Below are 19936 nucleotides of genomic sequence, written 5' to 3'. Positions count from 1 at the left end.
ACACTTGTACAACTTGCCTTCGTCCTTATTGCATATTCCAGTCACCTCCCAAAGATGTTTAATAACCATAATCACACGTAATGACAGAGAGATTATGGTTCAATAAGCAAAGCACATTTTTGTTAATACCTACCTTAAAGGCAGTAGTGCAAAACTGAAAATGTTGGACATTTTCTTTTCGAAGCTTAAAGAATCCCAAATGAGTTTCCTGCTGCGGGTTTAGCTGCCGTGTTGCTGGTGCAGGGAAGTACAGGATGGTGCTGCCATGAAATGGTCAGGCTCCAGGTCTCAGGAGGTAGGAAGAGCCATTTATTGAGTAGTCCACAAGTGAAGAGCTAAGATTTATAGGTGGTACTTTCCTCCTCTAGATGTCAGAGCTTTCCAAAAGAAAAGATCCATTCTAAGGATTGTAGCTAAATCTCTTAAACCAGATGTGTTCATTGACGATTAATTCTGACACAGATTGTAAATTTAACAATTAATTTCTCTCCAGCTTTTAAAATCCTTTTTTTTCACCTCAGGTCTTTTAAAGGTGTCCCATCCTGAGGTGGAACTGTAAAATCCCATGTAGCTATTGCTTCAGTCATCTTCAGTTTTCCCCCAGTGTTGTCTGTCACATCAGAACCAGCACCATAAATCCTTCAAAGCCGTGTGTCACTTCTGCCTTGGCCGTTTCCTGATGAACCCTTGCCTTCCTGCCGATGAATCAGAAGAAGAATGGAGTGGTAGATTACTGACGTGATTTCACTAAGAAGCTAATTCTGTAGAGAATTAGATTTGTAAAGGGTTTTGGCACTTCTCAAAGGCACTTGCAGAATTCCTAAAAGGCTTTGCTCCGGGCTGTCCCAGAGCAGGCTGTTCCCTCAAATGTCTCCCTCCAAGTTTTTAGAACAATGGATTGGAATACACTTTCAGAGAAGGATAATTCAAGTTTCTCTTTTGAAACGACCTCATTTTGCTTCTGTTCTTCTCGTATTTTGTGGGGGATGTTTTGGCTTTAAACTTTTAATATTTTGCTTGTAGCAAAATGTCAGATTACAACCAATTAGCCTAACTGTTTGGAAATTACTTTCTATTATGTTCCATAAGTCATTAGTGAGGTTTTTGAGTGCTTTTGGTGGCTGTGAGGCAGAAAAATATTCAAGAGCAGATCTAGGCATCAAATAATCAAGTTATTGATGCAGCTCAAATTCCACTTCTAATAAGAAAATAATTTTTATTTATGAAGCAAGTCTCCATTTACTCCCCTCGGGCTACTCAAGGTCTTGAGTAATACTGTCCTTGAACAGTCTTAGAAAAACACCGTAGTACTTCTGAAAAAACCCATAAATAAAACTGTAGTCATAAAACTACATGTAGGGATTTAACAGAGGCAGAATATTCCAGTAGAGGAAGGAAGAGGTCCTTAAAACATGGGAAGTAGCTGCTTGGTTTGGTTAATGTGAGGTCTTGACAGAAGGTGTGCATTTGTAAAGATGCCCAGATGGTGTTCATTTTTCATCCAAAGGATTGTCGAGGAGACGAAGAGTCACCTTGCCATTCCCTGGCAAGCAATTCCCAAAAGATGGGGTGAACTGGTGTGAAAGTGTGATGGGAAGGAAACAGGGATTCAAGAGGGAATCCCCACAGCAGATGCTAAGAGGATGGAAGAAAACCAGTAGTGGAAGAGCCCTTCCAGCTGGGGAATAGCAAAAGCAAGGACTTTGTGGGAAGACTGGTCATGTGTGATGGGGACCTCCTGGTAGCTGTTTGCAGTGACAGCGATGGCTGTTGTGGAAGCAGAAGGCAGCTCCTGAACCTTGGAGATGGAAGGAGAGAGGAGTTTGCTTGAGGACAATGAGTTGTGTGAGATTCAACCTTTGTTCCTGCAATCATTCGTGCTCCCACTCTCACCGAGCTCCTGCAGAGCAAGATTTGGTTAGTTTGGTTGGATGTCAGTGGAGAAGAACATGAAATCCTTTGAGAGTCCTAGTCCAGCCTCTGTTTCGGAGGTTTGGCATCTCTGAGAAGTCAAGAAGAGTTTGTGTTTCTCTAAAGGGAGTACTTGTCTGGCAAGCATGTTGCAGGAGGGCTTCCTAGGAAGGTGGTCTTAGGTAGCCCTGATCCTTCTTCTCCTTTTGCTCTTTTGTTGCATTTTTTTCTAATTATGCTTCATTTTGATCACACGCAGCTTTCATTGCAGTGTGTCCTGGGCTTGTGCTGTGGCATCAACTTGTGGCGTTGCTTTACAAATTGAACTTCAGCATCCAAAGTTCCAAACTTTGAACTTCAAATTGAACTTCAGCTTTCAAAGTTCAACTTCCAAAGTTTCTCAGGCTGTGATTGAATAGCTGTACCCTTGGTGGGGTTCACCTCCTATAGAAGTAGCAGACTGGCCTACTTTTAGTCCCAAGTGCAGTTTACTTTATTAGCAGCCGTGTCCCAAGACTTGAGTGGTGGTAAACTGGTAATAATACTCAACCCTTCTCGTTTCCTAGAGGATAATCTCAATTAAACATATAAAAATCTGTCGTCTTCTCCCTTCCCAGAGGTCACACGGTGAAGGCTGTCTGCGAGTCCTTTCACTTAGCCAAGGATGCTGGCTTTAAAGTGGTGGCCCACATGATGCCTGATCTCCCAAACATGGGCCTCGAGAGGGACATGGACCAGTTTGTGGTGAGTATGGCTTAAAAAAAACTGGGAGTTTCTAGTGTGTTCCAGCTTTTTCAGCTAATGCTGCTTCTCTTTCTCAGCTCAGCTATTAGTTATGATCCAGGCCAGAATTGTTTCTTAAGGACAAACAATTTAAAATTCATTTTTGAAGGTGGAGGGTGAGAAAGATTTGTTGAACTACTTCATCCAGAAAATTATATCCTTGCCTCATGAAAGACTGAGTCACTCGGGTCTCTGTGGAATATAGCTCTTCCCATATTAACTAGGGCTCTTACTTTTTTTCCAAGGTGGTTTTCTTTCCTTGGATTTAGAATAGTACATGATTCAAAGTTAAAAGCTTGCTATCTTGAAGGTAATTAATTGCAAAGTGGAGTGTATAGGTGTATTATATAGCATCTCTGTTCTTGGCTCGGTGCTATTCAATATCTTTATCAATGATGTGGAAGAAAATATAAAATTATTTCTACACAAATTGAAATGAGAAAAGAGCAAATGGTAAAGCGTGCAGGGAATTAACCGCTATCTGATAGCGTGGTAGGTATTCTTTCATTATTTAATATTTTTTTAAGTCAAAATTGGTTGTCTTTTTAAAGCAGTGCAGAAATTGCAGTCGTGATAGAGGAATCACAGGTATATTTCTGTGCAAGGTCAGAGTAGGTGCTTTCTGGCACTAAAAAGCTGTCCATGCGATGGAATATATTGATTAGAAGTGCAGGGAGGAGCGATGGTTTATCTCGATGTGCTGCAAACAGGCATGGCCAGAAAGAAGCAATCGAAACCGTGGCTGTACGGTACACGAAGGAAATTCTGAAAACTGTGGTAGGTAATTTTGCTAAGGGGTTTTTGTGCAGAATTCCTTGAGCTCTTTGTAAACCCTTCATAGTTCTCAGCAGGTGTGATGTTGGTGTGACAAAATTCTGGGTGCAAAGCGATGTGCACAAAACTAGAGGTGAAGTCGGCCCCCAGATGGGGTCTCCCCCTCTGCTCTGCCCTGGGGAGGTCCCATCTGGAGCACTGGGTCCAGTTCTGGGCTCCCCAGTTCAAGAAGGACAGGGAACTGCTGGAGAGGGGACAGCAGAGGGCTACAAAGATGATGAGGGGCCTGGAGAATCTCTCTTATGAGGAAAGGCTGAGGGACTTGGGTCTTTTTAGTCTGGAGAAGAGAAGGCTGAGGGGGGGTTTGATCAACACCTATAAATACTTCAAGGGTGGGTGTCAGGAGGATGGCACTGCTCTTTTTTCAGTGGTGCCCAGGGACAGGACAAGAGGTGACGGACATAACCTTGAACACAAGAAGTTCCATCTCAACATGAGGAGGAACTTCTTGACTTTGAAGGTGGCAGAGCCCTGGAAGAGGCTGCCCAGAGAGGTGGTGGAGTCTCCTTCTCTGGAGACATTCAAACCCTGCCTGGACACGTTCCTGTGGGACCTGCTCTGGGTGGCCCTGCTCTGGCAGGGGGTTGGACTGGGTGATCTCCAGAGGTCCCTTCCAACCCCATGTCATTCTGTGATTCTGCAACAGAGCTTAAAGTGAGCTCAAAATCCTTGCCCCGGATTCTGTTGCTCCTGGATTATTTCCTTATGGTGCTGAAGAAGACGGAGGGTGGGCATCACATGAGCTGTGTTTTCACAGAATTACTTGAGATGGCAAAACCCGAGTCCCTTTCTCAGTATCTCATGAAGTCGGAGCTGTAGTTGTGGGTTCTTTACGGGCCTGGAGTAGCGTTAGGCTGGGAGAATTTGTGGTGGAAGAATAGCAATACTGACTAAAAGATTTAAAGAGCTAACCCTGGGTAAGATCCAGCAGAGAAGAGACAGTAATCTCAGGTATTTGCAAGGTGTAAAGCTGAAGAGGGAGGAATTACTTAAGGCAGAATCACAAGCTTCTATAGAAAGCACTTAGTGATTATTATTCTTTGCTGCTTGTTCCTGATAAATGGCTGAGGCTTTTCTGCTGTTGGATCTGGAGTTGCTCCTGTTTCATTGCAGGAGATTTTAGGAGTCTATTTAAAAGGTATCACTTCAAGTGATGCTGAACAGCCTCCACTTTCTGCAGGCCAACAGGGTCCCTTGCTCGTTACGGGAAGGGTAATGCCATGTCCTATTTTGTCCATTTATTAATGACCATTTTTTGCAGAAATAGAAGAAGCAGAAGGCAAAGTTTTCAAAAAGAGGAGAGAAGGACGTGATGAAAAGGCTGGAATTGGAGGAGGGGGGATGAAAAGAAAGCTGGGAAAGTAATAGTTGAGTGTAGAAAAGCAAGAGAAGGAGAAAACAGAGCAGAGAAGGTCAACCTGTTGGATTGTTTCTGCTGGAGAAGTGTCTTGGCTTTAGGAGCTGGGAAAACCAATGGGAGCCAGGTCTGGAACACAGTGGGAAGGAATTCACAGTTATGATGGGGAAGGATGAGAGAAGTGAGAGTAGAGAATGAGGCCCCCAAAAATGAAGAAATTTTTCATTTTAGAAAAGGGAGGGGTAAGATAAGATCAGGATTTGGGGATGAGGGGCTGGAACTGGCAAAAAAGGCTGTTTGGAGGGTCAGGAAAGAGAAATGCTGAGCAGGAGAAAAAGAAGACTCGGTGATAGCTTAAGAGGGGGAACTCCAGATTACAGAGAGGGTGATGGGGTGAAGACAAGCTCAAGTGACAGCCCTGTTAATGAGTTGAGAAATTTGAAGCAGGACTCGCAGATGGAATTCAGATTTGATGCCAGTGAACGTACAGCTGAGGAGTTGGAGGATGAGTAATCAGTGTGGAGGATGAAGCCCTAAAGAAGTGATGTGAATGCTGCAGAGTGAGGAAGAAGAATGGGAGTTGGAGAGTCTGCTGCTGGGGAAGAGGTGATAGATCACGTCGACATGGGGAAGAATTCTACCTGTGGTGTTTTAAAGAGAAGGAAGTTGGGAAAGGGGGAGAAGGAGGAATCAAAAATGCCGGTGTTAGAGAGGTGCAGAGGGTTTTTCCACCAGGATCAGACAGCACGTGGAGAAAGAGCTGCAGAGCTGATGCCCAGCAAAGTGATCACTGTGCGTTTCGGGAAATGGAGCTGCAGGGAATGAGAGGGGAAGAGGTTGTGGATCACTGTGACACACTTCGAGATGGGATGGTAAATGGGAGACCACTATCCTCTTTCTTTCACCTTCTCTGCCTTTCTCATCCCGTCTTAAATGCTTTATAATTTATTTTTAAAAGAACCTTTAAATAGGAGAGAATCGAGGGTAAAAACAACCCTCTTTTTTTTTTCCCAGAGCCCTGCACTGGTGAACATAATAGAGATATCCAGCAGAGGATAAGTCCTTCTTTCCTTCTGATTCAGCTCCATAGTACATTTTTCTATTTCCTGCCTTAAATTTTTGTATCATGGGTTTGAGTTATTAAGCCAATTTATTTATACATTGTGCTGTATAAACGTTAGTCTGTGCTGGTAAATATTTAGACATTTCTACTACATGAAAATAATGTGAACGAGAGGAACCAAGTGGAGAGCATCTGGTGTGTTCTTGCAACAGCACTAAGCTGTTCATGAGCAGCAGTCGTACTATTTTGTACAGTATCCTCCTAGTTCACAAAAACATAATCATCTTCCTATAAGATGCCCCTTGACTTTTTGGGACAGATATACCTGTGGCTTATCAAGGATCCTTAGAGATTCTTGATTTTGTAGTAGTTCTAAATAAGTTTGGAAAAAAATAAGTTTTATATATATATATCTATATATCTATCTATATCTATCTATCTATATATATATATATTTACACACTAACCTCCTTTCTGGCCAGCCTGCTTTTCAGACCAGTGAAAGGTAGGACAAAAAGGAACCAAAATGACCTTAGAAGGAGGTCTGAGCACCTTGCCTTCATTACCGGTTGATATATTAAATAGAGGGGCTTCTCCTGGGAAGATAATAACTTGCTGATTGTGCTGACTGCAGACTAAAAATACTGGGTGCTTCTTCAAATTGAACAGGTAATTATGGTTTCAGGAGTAACGGTGCTTCTGTCCCTTATGACCTATTGATTTCAAAGTGTTTCCTCCCACTTCCATCCAGCAGTTCAGATGCCCAGCACTAACTCTTTTCCCAGCATATCTAGCTTGGAAAAGCTTGTGTGTCTGCATAGTTTTTTGGGAGGGTTTATTAATAGCTGTTCAAAAGTTTAATTTAGTGATAGTAGTGAGTATATTAGATGTTTTGCTATGGGATGAGGTTCAACAAGGCCAACTGCTGGGTCCTGCCCTTGGGTCACACCAACCCCACACAGCGCTCCAGGCTGGGGGCAGAGTGGCTGGAGCTGCCTGGTGGAAAAGGACCTGGGGGGGGTGTTGGTCAACCCTTGGCTGAACGTGAGCCAGCAGTGTGCCCAGGTGGCCAAGAAAGCCACCAGCATCCTGGTCTGTGTCAGGAACAGTGTGGTGAGTAGGACTCAGGAGGTGATGGTCCCCCTGGACTGGGCACTGGTGAGGCCCCACCTTGAGGGCTGGGTCCAGTTTTAGCCCCCTCACCACAAAAAAGACATTGAGGGGCTGGAGCGGGTCCAGAGAAGGGCAACGGAGCTGGTGAGGGGTCTGGAGCACAAGGAGAAGGGGCTGGAGAACTTGTGAGGAGAGGCTGAGGGAGCTGGGGGTGTTCAGCCTGGAGAAAAGGAGGCTGAGGGGAGACCTCATTACTCTCTACAACTCCCTGAAAGGAGGGTGTAGCTGGGGGGGTCGGTCTCTTCTCCCAAGGAACAGGTGATGGGACAAGAGGAAATGGCCTCAAGTTGCACCAGGGAAAGTTCAGATTGGAGATTAGGAATAATTTTTCCATGGCAAGGGTTATGAAGCCTTGGAATGGGCTGCCCAGGGAAGGGGTTGAGGCACCATCCCTGGAGGGATTTAAAAGCCAGGTTGACCTAGTGCTGAGTGACATGGGTTAGTGATGGGTTTTATCAAAGGTAGGTTGATGGTTGGACTCGATGATCTTAAAGGTCCCTTCCAACCCAGACAATTCTATGATTCTATGATTCTAAGTATGTGTTCTTTTTCACAGTAAGTGAAGACTGCCTTCATCATGAGGGCTGGATATTAGGAAAAATTTTTTCACTGAAAGGGTTATCAGGCATTGGAATGGGCTGCCCAGGGAGGTGGTTGAGGCCCCATCCCTGGAGGTGTTCAAAAGACAGGTTGATGTAGTGCTGGGAGGTCTGGTTTAGTGATGATGCTCCTTGTTTGTTGTGTGGGTGTCTATTTTTGTCAGTTAGGTTGACGGTTGGACAAGATGATCTTTAAGGTCCCTTCCAACCTAGAAGATTCTGTGATTCTGTGATTATTACAGTTAGTTTTTTTTCAAACAGCATGGGTGTACCAGTCCCGTGTCCCAGTTCCGTTGTGCTTCCCTACTCCTTCCCCCATCTCTTTTCTTCCCATAATATTGATTCTTTTTATAGCCTCAGAGGATTTCCTTTCTGCTTCACTTCTTCCCACCCCGTTCCACTGCGGGGAGGGAGCACGCTCTGCTTCCTCCCACCTCCTGGGTGGTTGTGCCAGGAGTTGCCAGGTAGTGTTGGTGTACACACACTCACACGCCGCCACTAACCGTTGGCCAACGCAAGCGGAACGGCTAAGACCCATTTGCAGTGCCTCACGTAGCAGGTGGTCGGAGAAAATAATTAGAATAATAGCTAGAATAAATCAAGGACTCAGCGGGAATAATGGAATTGTTACCAGAGCAGACACCTCATTCTGTGGAACACGATAAACACTCGGCTTCGCTGTTGTAGCACGAGAGAGATGAGGTGACTCTAGGGGTAAATGGTTGGGAGGACTCATGAATCACGCTTGCCAACGGGGCTACCAAGCAGAACTTTTGGATTTAAGCAAAAACTTTAGGAAGCTAGAGAATTCCCAGGATGCTGTTACTAATTCCTCGTTATGTTCCTGCAGAGGCGCTGAGTGGCAATAGCACAACCAACAAACTGTATCTGCCCTGACATAAATATCACAAAGCTAGTAACATTTATTAATGGAGAAGGTATTGCTATGTTTGCTTTTATTTTATTTTTTATGGTCTTTGCCTAAGCGTGGCTGTTCCCCTTGGTCCTCCAGGAGGCATGGCTGTAAGCCTATCTCAAGCAACTTTAAAGAGCCTTCATAGATAAATAAATCCAGGGAGGAGAAAAAAAAGAAAGAAAACAGAGAGGAGAGCCAGAAGATTAGAAACCTGAAGTTTGGGAAGTGCCATAGCAAGTTGTTGGCAGAACCCTCCAGTCCTGAAGACATGTGGGAGCTGGTGGATGCAGCTCGGAAACATCAGATAGACCTTCAGCTGCTGAGAAGCTCTTTTTCCTTGAGGAGGTTCATGAGAAGGTGCCGTGGCTTCGCTGTGTCCATCTGAAGTCTCATATAAATAAAATGCTGAGGGTAAAAGCACAGGCAGGACCATTTAATGATCGGTGCTAGAGACAAGGCTCAGGCTGAAGAGACTTTTGGATCCACTCAACAGAGCCATTCTTGCGTTCTTTAAATAAAACGCAATCATTGAGTGATTTTTAGTCTGGTGAAAATTCCTTTTCTTACAGACATGTGTCAGGCTGTTGTTTTTTTTTTTTGCTTTTTTCTGAAGAAATTGCAAAATAAGCATTTCCCAGAAATAGACTAAATTTTAGTGAAATGCCTGCTGCATCTGTGATGCGAGTGTAAGTGATGCAGAGGGGTGCAGCCTCCTCGGGTGTGTTCAACATGAGAGGGAAAAATGATGGTCAAGTAATGCAGTGGATAAATATGAGTGTCCTTTTCCTTTGCAATATATTTGATGTTGTTGTAAAACTTTAAATACTGTTGTATCACCTTTGGCTGTAAATAAGGAGATAGATTTCCCCAGGGCTCTCGTTTTTTATCAAGGAGATGAAATTCACAATGAAACTAATATATTGCACCTCTATCAGGAGCTTTTAATGACTGTAATAAAAGACACTTAAACTGTTGATCTACATTGATTTTTACTCTTTGGGGAAGACAGTTCTCTGTGTTTTTTAAATATAGCTCTGAAATGTTTAGTGGGGTAAATGATTTTCCTTTCAATTCCTCCTAAAGATCTCATTGACAGGCTGTTATTGGCAGGTAGCCAGCATTACCTTGGAAAATTTATCTCTCTCCTTTCTTTTTTTTTTCCGTGGGCACATTTACAGAAACAGATGAGGTGGTGTTTAATGATCAGCCTTTCAGTTACTAGAGCTTCTCTTGGAGTCTTGGTAAATGGTAGAGCTGAAAAGCTCTTCTCTTTGGAAACAATTAGAGTTTCGTGAACTATGGCCAGCGCCGTGGTAATTTTTATGTTAATGAGAACCGTGGTAGTAAGGAACGGGCTATTTTTAGAAACTATTTTCACACATAATTGCGCTTATATTCCTGCGGATAAAATATCTAGATAAAGCCCCAGTGTGTGCCCACTTCTGCAGATGGTTGAATTGTGTGCACAGAGCTGCTCTCCCTCTCCAGCGCCGCAATAACTTTGATTTGATCCCTGGGGGTGTTTTCCACGGCTCTGGGGGCTGTTCCCCGAAACGCAGGTCAGACTGAGTGTGTGCAGCAGGGGGAAGAAGTAGAAGTTCAAGCTGCAGCCCTTGGTGTCACAACGTCCAGGAGCAGAATTGCTGAATTAATTGAATGGTACAGGTAAAACTGGTCCCTTCCCTTCTGCGTCATCTGGGGATCCGTGCCTAATGTGGACGGAGTGTCACAATTGAAACCAGAAAATGCAAAGGATGGGGAGGGCTGCAGTAGCTGTGTTCCACTGGGCTGTGTAGAAACAGTATGTATTGCTAAATACCATTAGTATGGACATGATAAATGGCAAGACTGTGTGAAAAAACTGCATTTATTATGGGTCTTGGGTGGCTTCCTTTGCCTTTCGGAATTAGTATTTTGTCTGCACGCACATTGTCCTCCAGCAGACCAGCCCTAAAAGTTATGATCACAACAATCACTACCTTTAAAACAGCCTCCCATTCAGAAGAAAGCTCCTGGTGAATATGAAGGTACAGTCGAGGCCCTTTTTCTACCTGAAAACCAAAAAGGTCATTTCTGCACTTAACAACCCCCAGAGGACGGTGTGTTGTGTCGGCTCCTACAGTTGCTCTGTCTATTCAAGGGCTGGTTTTTCAAGCCAACCTTCAGAAATGGTTTGCTGGGGCTCTTCCTGCGAGGCCCCTTGCTGCTGGAGTCAATAGTGAGCATATGGCTGGGAACACACACACAGCCAAACGGGAAGGAGCAGGGGAATCAAGGGATGTGTCTTGGGTAGAGACTGCAAATTTGCCAGGTGTTTGGGCAAACAGAGCATCATTGGGTAAAATACCTATTTTAGCACAGATCAGCAGCAGCAACTGAATGATGGTCATCGGAGTGGATGAACCGTGATGTCCAAATTAGGTTTTTGAGGACTTAGCTGTTGGGTTTTTGTGCGGTGTTTTGGGTTTTTTTTGTTTTAATAAAAAAAAGTGTATTGGAGAAGCATCATAGTTTTGCATCAGAGAAGCTTTTGCAGGGCTGAGTGGGGTGGGAGGGAGCACGTGGTTGTATCGATGCTCCTTATGGAAAGGAGAGATCTGAAGGAGGATTAGATTATGAAAACCATTACAGAGTTGCTGGTCTCAATGCTTTTTAGGGTAGAAGACTTGCTTTATAGGGACCTGTGTTGCAAAACTCGTGTGCTCAAGACAATGAAAAATGCTCTATTTTTCCTGTACTTGGCCCTAGGGGAAAGCTGACCCTTCCAGAAACATACAGACCGGAGTTCTGTGCTTGGAAAAAGTGAAGGTGAAACTTCACAGCAAATTGATTGAGGTATTCTCATGGGTTTCTCCCAAACTGCGTAATAAATGGGGACTCACTTGGAGCACCTGCAAGACGGAGCAGATGGGACTGCTCGGTGCAGTGAGCACAATCTGGAGAGATTTGTCTTGGTGTTTGGATAGATACTGCGTTCAGGAGTCAAAACCGCCCTCCAAGGTCAAGCTGCTGATGCCCAAGGCCTCTTCCAAATGTTAAATGTCTCTTCTTATTATTGAGTTGTAACGTGGCGGTGCCGGGGACTGTCACAGGTTAGGGTCTCCTTGTGGTAAGTTCTGGGCAAACTTGGAGAGAGCAACTACCCAAGAGCGTTAGACAGGAGGTGACCTGCAGATCCTGACAGTCCAAAGGTAAAGAGAGATGATGGGATGGGATGGGATGGGATGGGATGGGATGGGAGGCATCTTCCCTCATCTGGTAGCAGCAGTTTCCCATACCAAGTAGAGAATTAGGGTATTTGTGACACTGGTGTGCGTAGTCTTGGTAAATAACTCACTGAAGACAGCTTCGCATCTGTGGACTAAATACTCCTGTCGATTAGTTGGTCTCCACTGTAATTGTTGCTTTGTCCCCCAAGAGCAATTAGTTCATGGGTTTAATGTGATAAAGAGTTCTTATTGATGCTGAATCAAAGAATTGTAGGGCTTGGAAAGGAACTTAAAGCCCATCCAGTGCCACCCCCTGCCCTGGGCAGGGACACCTCCCACCACACCAGGTTGCTCCAAGACCCCTCCAACCGCCAGGCTCTCACCACCCTCCCACCAAACAAGTTCTTCCCCACAGCTCAGCTCCATCTCCCCTCTTGCAGTGTCCAACCCTTCCCCCTCCTCCTAGGGCTCCCCTCCCTCATCCAGAGTCCCTCCCCAGCTTTCCTGGAGCCCCCCTTCTTTAGGGACTGGAAGGGGCTCCAAGGTCTCCCCGGAGCCTTCTCTTCTCCAGGCTGACCCCCCCAGTCTCTCAGCCCCCCCTCCCAGCAGAGGGGCTCCAGCCCTCCCAGCATCTCCGGGGCCTCCTCTGGCCCCATCCAACAGCTCCATGTCTCTCCTGTGCTGAGGCCCCAGAGCTGGAGGCAGCACTGGGGCGGGGGGGTCTCGTTCATGTTGAGCTTCTCATCCCCCAACACCCCCAAATCCTTCTCCTCAGGGCTGCTCCCCATCCATTCTCCCAGCCTGGATTTGCCCTGACCCAGGTGCAGGACCTTGAGCTTGGCCTACTTGAACTTCATGAGGTTGGACATGGACCCACTTCTCCAGCCTGTATCCTGTCACCTTAAGATAAGTGTGAGGTAGCGATACCTTGAGGAGTGGGTGTGCACACAATCACAGAGCAACGAGCTCCCAGTTGCTGTGGATGAAATCCTGGAGAGTTTGCTCCACTTTCATAGAGGGCTTATCTGCCTCATCTCCCCTGGATGGTCTGTGGTGTGTTCACATTCACGTGGAAATCTGTTGGTTTGGCACCCAGTGTGTATACAGTCATATATATGCACTTATAATATGCATCCCAGTAAATACAATTCTTTTTCATCATTATCCCACCAAGTGGTAACCTACATCTAAAACCTCGTTTGTCACGAGTCAAGAGTCTGCAAATGGATGCTGTTCAGAGCTTCTGCCAAGTAGTATCTTCCCCTGTTCCGGTCACCTAACGGGCAGTCTCAGGTCACCTAATTGGCAGATATTGATGTTCAGTGACTTTAAAATGCCCCTTTCTCCCCTTGCTGGTGGCACCACCTTTCCCTGCTTCCCAGGTGAGGAGCAGTGCCCAACAACGTGTGTGTTCCCAGGCTGGAAAAAGGCACCGTTGAGTCTCCGGTTGGCGGTCAGTAGGTCATCATCACCATCAGTGACTGCAGATCCTATCATTACGTTTTAATTAGAAGAGCATTTACAAGAAAGAGGGGAAAATGCAAATTTCCAGTTAAAAACGGAGCCACATTTTGTACAAGAAAGAGGGGAAAATGCAAATTTCCACTTAAAAACGGAGCCCCATTTTGGAGCCACGAGCTTCTGTTAATGCATATAATTAAACCACTAAGTGATTGTTCGTTCCCCGTGGAGCTGGAAGTGTCATTCAACGCAGGAGCTTTCAAAGTGCTACCAGTGTTCAGTGTTATAAATAATCGGGCTGATGGAGATAAGGAACGCTGGAATACGGGGAGTGATGATAATGTTCAGCTGAATGGAGTCGGACGGGGATTTAATCATCCCTTTAATGCAGGGACTACGGTGAATTCAGGAATCACGTTGAGTGGGCACCTGATTTCTAGTGGACAGTCATTAAAAAATGTTTTTTGATAACCTTTACTTTTATCAAATCCTGGCATTTTAGTAAATCGCTTAAAAGAATTGCTGCGCTTCTCTTATAACTGATAAGATTGAAGATGCCATCCGAGTCTTTGGTCTGGGAAAAGATGAAATGGAATCCCATAAAATATAGGGGGTTTTTATTAATTTTTGGAGCAAGGGGGAGAAGTGCAGCTTTTGGCTGCCTTCAAAACATGTTTCTAATTTGTCCTGTACTTAGAGCGGTCAGTAAAATCAGATTAAAACCTCAAGGTGTGATTTTTTAGTATCGGCTGAGTATTACTGAGCTTAAAATGGGACCAAACCACTGCGTGGTCTCGTTCTGACCCCAAATTGTGTGACCTTTCTGTCTCAACTCTGAACGGATACCTGGGTGACCAACGGGGTTGCTATTTATAAAGGTGAAATATTTGAGTTCAGGACACCATCTCCTCATTCCATCTCCTCTTGTATTCTGATCTTTTTTTGCTTCACATGGTGTTACCTTGACTTTTGGTTCTCAGCTCCTGTCTGTTTTCTCTGACGGTAGCGACAACGTCGCGCAATTTTGAAGACTCAAAGCGATTGATGGGTTGTTGGACAAAAGGATTCCATCCCGCCCGTTGGTACGTCTGCCTTGATGGAAAAATGAGTGGCTTCTTGGCAGCTAAATGACTAATTTTACACCCGTTGGACCCCGCTAGTGCCACGGAGTTTATGAGGTGGTGGATGAATGGATCCTATAGATGCCATTATCTTTAATAACAGGGAACTTCTACAACAAAGGCATATGCTACTAAAATCAATTACTGTTCTCATAAAGCATGTTAGTGGCAAACTTGTATAACCTTGTAGACTGAATGTGTGTTGATGGGATCTTATTAAGATTCATTGTTTGTAATTCACGGAGCAGCTGTTCCTACAAGTAAAGTATGTTTAATGGAGCTCAGGTGGAGCAAAAAAAATTGTGAATTCCAGGGTTGTCTGGTTACTCATTATATTACTTACTGGGGTAAAAAGTACTCAACTTTTCTCTAATGCCACATAAATTGGGCAAGGTTATGAGAAACAGTAATTTAGGGTACGAAAAGGTCTGTGTTTATGAACTTCCAGCTCGTTTTAAGTTTCAGCTGATCTGAATCGACCCTTCCTTTTTTTATTACAATTAATTAAACTGCTACGCTAATCTCTCACTTCCTGCCCGTTGTCTACGCGCGCAAATTAAAAATTTTACTCTAGCATCCATCTTTATTATAGCAGACGTGTTAAATGCCACTTGGCTCGCAGTCTTTAGCTGGAGGCGAGAAAACTTCCAAGTTCAGAGAAAATTGGTTGGGTGGCTTTGAAGTCGCGTGTGCTTCCGTTGGGAATATTCATGCATGTGAGAGCGCTACGCCGCGTCCTCCAGTGGTTCAGAAAAGGCTGGAAATACGTAAGAATCCTTTTTCTCTTGGTCATCTTTAACCTCCAGCTTCACGGTGCGTTAGGAGACGTGGATTTAAGCCCCGGCTGAGCGCTGGCGAGAGCTGATGGAAAGCCTCCTGTTGACTCCATGGATGGTGGTCTCCGGAACGAATGTTGTTTTGGGGATTGGATTTGTTTTGGCAGTAAACCCTTCCGAACGTTTTTATCAGTCGAAGACACCTTTTAAGGTGCCTAATTAAAAAAAAGAAAAGGCCACAATTCTTGCTAAAGCTTGGCACGTGTTGGCGGTTTATAGTTCCTTTGTTTTCGCGAGAGACTTAATCAAAACTGTTTGTAAATGGGAAAAGGTTAAGCCTTTAAATATTGGGATTTACGGAAGCTATTTAAAGTTTACCGCTGGAAAAAAAGGGGTTCAGGAAAGAAAGGAGATGCTGCTTTGCTATATTGATTGAAATTAATTACTCCTCAAGTTTAATTATTTCAGAAGTACTTTGCGAAATAGTCAAAGGAATAAATACAAAAATATGTTGGTTTTTTTTTTTTTTTAATGCCAGCATTGCTGGAATACGAAGTAGCTTTGTCAGCTTAACATACTGACGTAAAATGCTCAGTGTGTGCCAAGTGGCAAAATTCACGTTGTGATTAGAAACCTTAACTCCTGCCCTTGCCTTTGGCTGCTTGGGTGGCGTTAACCCCGGCGCTGTGTCGGTGCCTGCCTTTAATCTGCAATGTAAATCAGCTCGTGTTTAAATATTCCCCCTGGTGAATCACACATGCTTTTGCCTTCCGTTCGGTATTGTTGTGAATATTAACACACAACCTTACTAGAAGCCTTTTTGCCTTGCTGGAGTGGTTTCTTTACCTTTTCTGTATCTCATTGGGGAAGCATCATTGCTTCCTTGCCTTAATGTCTTTCTCTCCTTCGGCGCCGCTTGGCCGTAGGGCTCCTCTCGTTAGAACAATCACCTCGTACACGATTTCCTTATTCCTTCTTTCACACTTGCTTTGTTTTACATTAGAGCGCCTCTAACCACCCACAAAAGATGGAAGTCCATCCTTTTGGGTTGTTCCAGGGCAACAGGAGTCTGAATTATTTTTCTGACCCCGCGCTACCTCCTGCGCTGTGTGACTTTGGATTGCACGCCCGCTTCAGCTGCCTGCTTCAAAAATGAGTCCAAGGATCTATTTCCTTCCCACTCTTTGCATCTTGAGCATCAGACCCACACCAGGGCCAGCACAGAAGATGTGGTAAGAGTAGTCATAGAGTCACAGAATGGTTTGAGTTGGAAGGAACTTTAAAGATCATCCAGTCCCACCCCACCACCCTGGGCAGGGACACCTCCCACCAGCCCAGGTTGCTCCAAGCCCCCTCCAACCTGCCCTTGAACCCCTCCAGGGATGGGGCAGCCACAGCTTCTCGGGCAACCTGGGCCAGGCTCTCACCACCCTCCCACCAAACAAGTTCTTCCCCACATCTCAGCTCCATCTCCCCTCTTTCCGTGTCAAACCCTTCCCTCTTGTCCTATCACTACGATGTCTACCTTCTCTGACAACCACCAGGGATATGATTGACCTCTAAGGTCAAACGGAACCCTTGGGGCAGAAGGAAGGACATGTTCTTCCAAGAGGTGCATTCATCAGAGATAAAGTTCCCTGCTTGACCCACAGGGGCAGATCCTATTTCTGACCTTACTTACTGGGAGTTGGGCTTGATGGTCCTTATTGGTCCCTTCCAACTGGAGATACTCTGTGATTCATCAGTTGTGCTCTGTAATCCAGCCCAACTGTGGAACAAAAGCAGAGAGCTCTCCTCAAAATGCACGTTGGGTTGTCTCACATCGGTGAGGTGAGTCATCCTGGTCGAGGGTCCATCAGGAATCAGAGCTGGCACGAGGTTGGGAGCAGGACGGTGTGGCTGGAAGCGTGGGCAGGGCAGGGAGCCATCACATCTGCTGCTTGCGGAGCCGCAGCACAAACCATCTCTGAATAAACCATTTCTGTCCAGTCCTCAGAGGTGGGGATGATGATTTTATTATCTCACGGAGCTGGCAGGATAAGTATGGTTTTGCGTCTCGTGGTGGTGATGGGAGATTCATGACGAACAGGGGTGTTTATAGAGCATGTAAACAAACCCGAGGAGAGGAGGAGACCAACCTCACATCTACGCACGCTCCAGAGTGAGCACCTGGACACCAGGGTCCAAGGTCATCTGTCTTTATCCGCCTTTGGCCAACTTCTTTGTAAACCATTTACTTTAGAGCTCAATGGGATACAAGGTGTGTTACCTCTCTGGGATGGCTGGTCTTGTGCCCTGGATACTTTTGGAGGAGAAATGAGTTAGATATTTCTCCTGAAGTCTGAGGGTGGAGAACGTGGGTCTCACTTTCTGCCAGAACCACGTTGTTTAGCAGTTCTCTAACGAGGTGAACGCGACGAGGCTGTGCCCTGATGGGGTTGTCTCAGCACAGCTGTTCTGCAAAGCTGCAGGTGACTCCGGTCGGGGAGTTCATCCCAGTTAAAACAACCCTGCAAAATTGAAAACTGAAACTTACCCTTTGTGTTGTTTCGTTGTTTTTGGTGTTTTGTTTTTTTCTTATGGGGCCATCTGGGACATGCTGGTCTCTAAGCCAGCAACGCTGCTGGGATGGTGATGGCCAAAGCTTCATCAGACCATGAGTGCAGGGTTTGACAGTTAATTTTGCAGCAGCAGCATGGGTTTTATCCACAATCCACGTCTTGTCTTGTCTCTTAAGCTCCTTTGTTGCCATCTCCATGCGTGGGGACGGGCACGAATGGCTCAGGAGGCTGCTTTGCCCAGAAAAGAAAATTTAACTGGGTTCTTTTTTCAGTGGGATTAGCTCTCTGGTCTGTTTTCTCCGTGGCAGACAGGGTGGCACAGGAGTGGGGGTGTGCAGGGGCAGAGGATGCTGGACCTGGCCCCAAGCTCAGGCAGGGATTCTGCCAGAAATGGCCTGGGCTGACGTGTCCTGCCGTTTCTCTGACCTCTTCCCGTCCTTGTGCTGGGTCTAGCAGCGTGTTCGAGTCCGTGCAGGTCCATTTTGGTGTGCTTGAGCCGGCAGCAAACCATTTGCTGCTTTTTATCGTGTTGAAGTCTGGGTTTGTGAAGCCCAGGGAAGCCAAGAGAGCCACTTAGTGCTGCCCACGCGGGGAGGTCCTGCTCCCAGCAGGCTGCTGATGGCACTTTATTCCAGCACCAGGGTTTACTGGGAGTGCTCCAGGAGCTGGTGTGACACACACAGGTGGTGGGAAACCTAGCAAAATGTCTGAGTGGGTCTGAGCCACCTGAATCATAGAATGGTTTGGGTTGGAAGGGACCTTAAAAACCATCCAGTTCCAACCCCCTGCCCTGGGCAGGGACACCTCCCACCAGACCAGTTGCTCCAAGCCCCCTCCAACCTGCCCTTCAACCCCTCCAGGGATGGGGCAGCCACAGCTCCTCTGGCCAACCTGGGCCAGGCTCTCACCACCCTCACACCAAACAAGTTCTTCATTATATCTAGCCTGAATCTACCCTTTTTTAGTTTAAAACCATTCCCTCTTCTCCTGTGGCTCCCCTCCCTCATCCAGAGTCCCTCCCCAGCTTTCCTGGAGCCCCCCTTCTTGAGGGACTGGAAGGGGCTCCAAGGTCTCCGTGGAGCCTTCTCTTCTCCAGGCTGACTCTCAGCCCCCCCTCCCAGCAGAGGGGCTCCAGCCCTCCCAGCATCTCTGGGGCCTCCTCTGGCCCCGCTCCAACAGCTCCATGTCCTTCCAGTGCTGAATGTGTTGAAGTGCTTCAACAGAGAGCCAGGTCATCACTTAAGCCAGTTTAATAGTTGCTGGGTTCAGGGTACCTTGCTTGGTTTTGGGGTTTTTTACAAGTGATTTTATTTAATTGTTGCTATTGAAATTTTGTCTGAAAAAAAACCCCAGAGCGATTGTTGTGTGATGTGAGCTGGTGCTGTTCGATTGGCAGTTCTGTGCTGGGATTTAGTCACAGAAGTTAGCAGGAGATACATTTTGTCCTCCCCTTCTCCGGGATTGTTCAGCACATCATTGTAGAATAAATCTGTTTTTCTTCATTGCTATTCAAATGATGTGTCCCAGACACATTGATTAATCTCTAAATGTGGTCTGCTGAGATGGAAGATAAGTACACTCATTTCTATTGTTCTAGTTCTGAGCAGAGTCTGTTACAATAAATGGGGCGATATCTATTGAATTCGTGCTGAAAGGTAGATGCGACGTACAGATTTGACTCGTAGCGTTGTCAGGTGGATTTTTTTTTCCTTCTGTGGCCTTCTCTTTAAATGTAGAATATGCTCTTTTATTTCAAAAAACATCGCAAACCGATAAATACTGGCAACTCAGCGTAAGCCATTAATTCTTAAAACGTACTTACTGTTGTCTTTTACAAAATCTGTCTTGAAATTAGTTTTGTTGGAGTGCTGAAGCCCCAGGAAATGTAGTTTGTTTCGCTCTGACTTGTGTGGGGTTTTTTTGTTCTGCTTTTGCAGGAGTTTTTTGAGAATCCTGCTTTTCGCCCCGATGGCATGAAGCTGTATCCGACGTTGGTGATCCGTGGCACTGGTCTGTACGAGCTCTGGAAGACTGGAAGATACAAGAGCTACCCCCCCAGCACCCTTGTGGATCTGGTGGCCAGAATCCTGGCCCTTGTCCCACCGTGGACACGTGTGTACCGAGTTCAGAGGTAATTTTCTGCGGTGGGCATTATATATTGATTTATCGCAC

At 45.7% G+C, this 19936-nt stretch overlaps 1 protein-coding gene across 1 annotated transcript in view; it reads left to right on the top strand.

Annotated features, from left to right (window-relative positions):
* The window catches only part of ELP3 (elongator acetyltransferase complex subunit 3), a 131453-nt gene that overhangs the window by 40638 nt on the left and 70879 nt on the right, over positions 1-19936 (top strand). The window contains exons 12-13 of the mRNA XM_014963047.1: positions 2529-2655; positions 19702-19895. Of these exons, the coding sequence (XP_014818533.1) occupies positions 2529-2655; positions 19702-19895 (321 nt within the window). The remainder of the gene's footprint in view (positions 1-2528; positions 2656-19701; positions 19896-19936) is intronic.

The sequence above is a fragment of the Calidris pugnax genome, unplaced genomic scaffold (assembly GCF_001431845.1).
Source record: "Calidris pugnax isolate Ruff unplaced genomic scaffold, ASM143184v1 scaffold450, whole genome shotgun sequence".
Lineage (NCBI taxonomy): Eukaryota > Metazoa > Chordata > Aves > Charadriiformes > Scolopacidae > Calidris > Calidris pugnax.
This window is presented reverse-complemented; position numbering and strand designations above follow the sequence as displayed.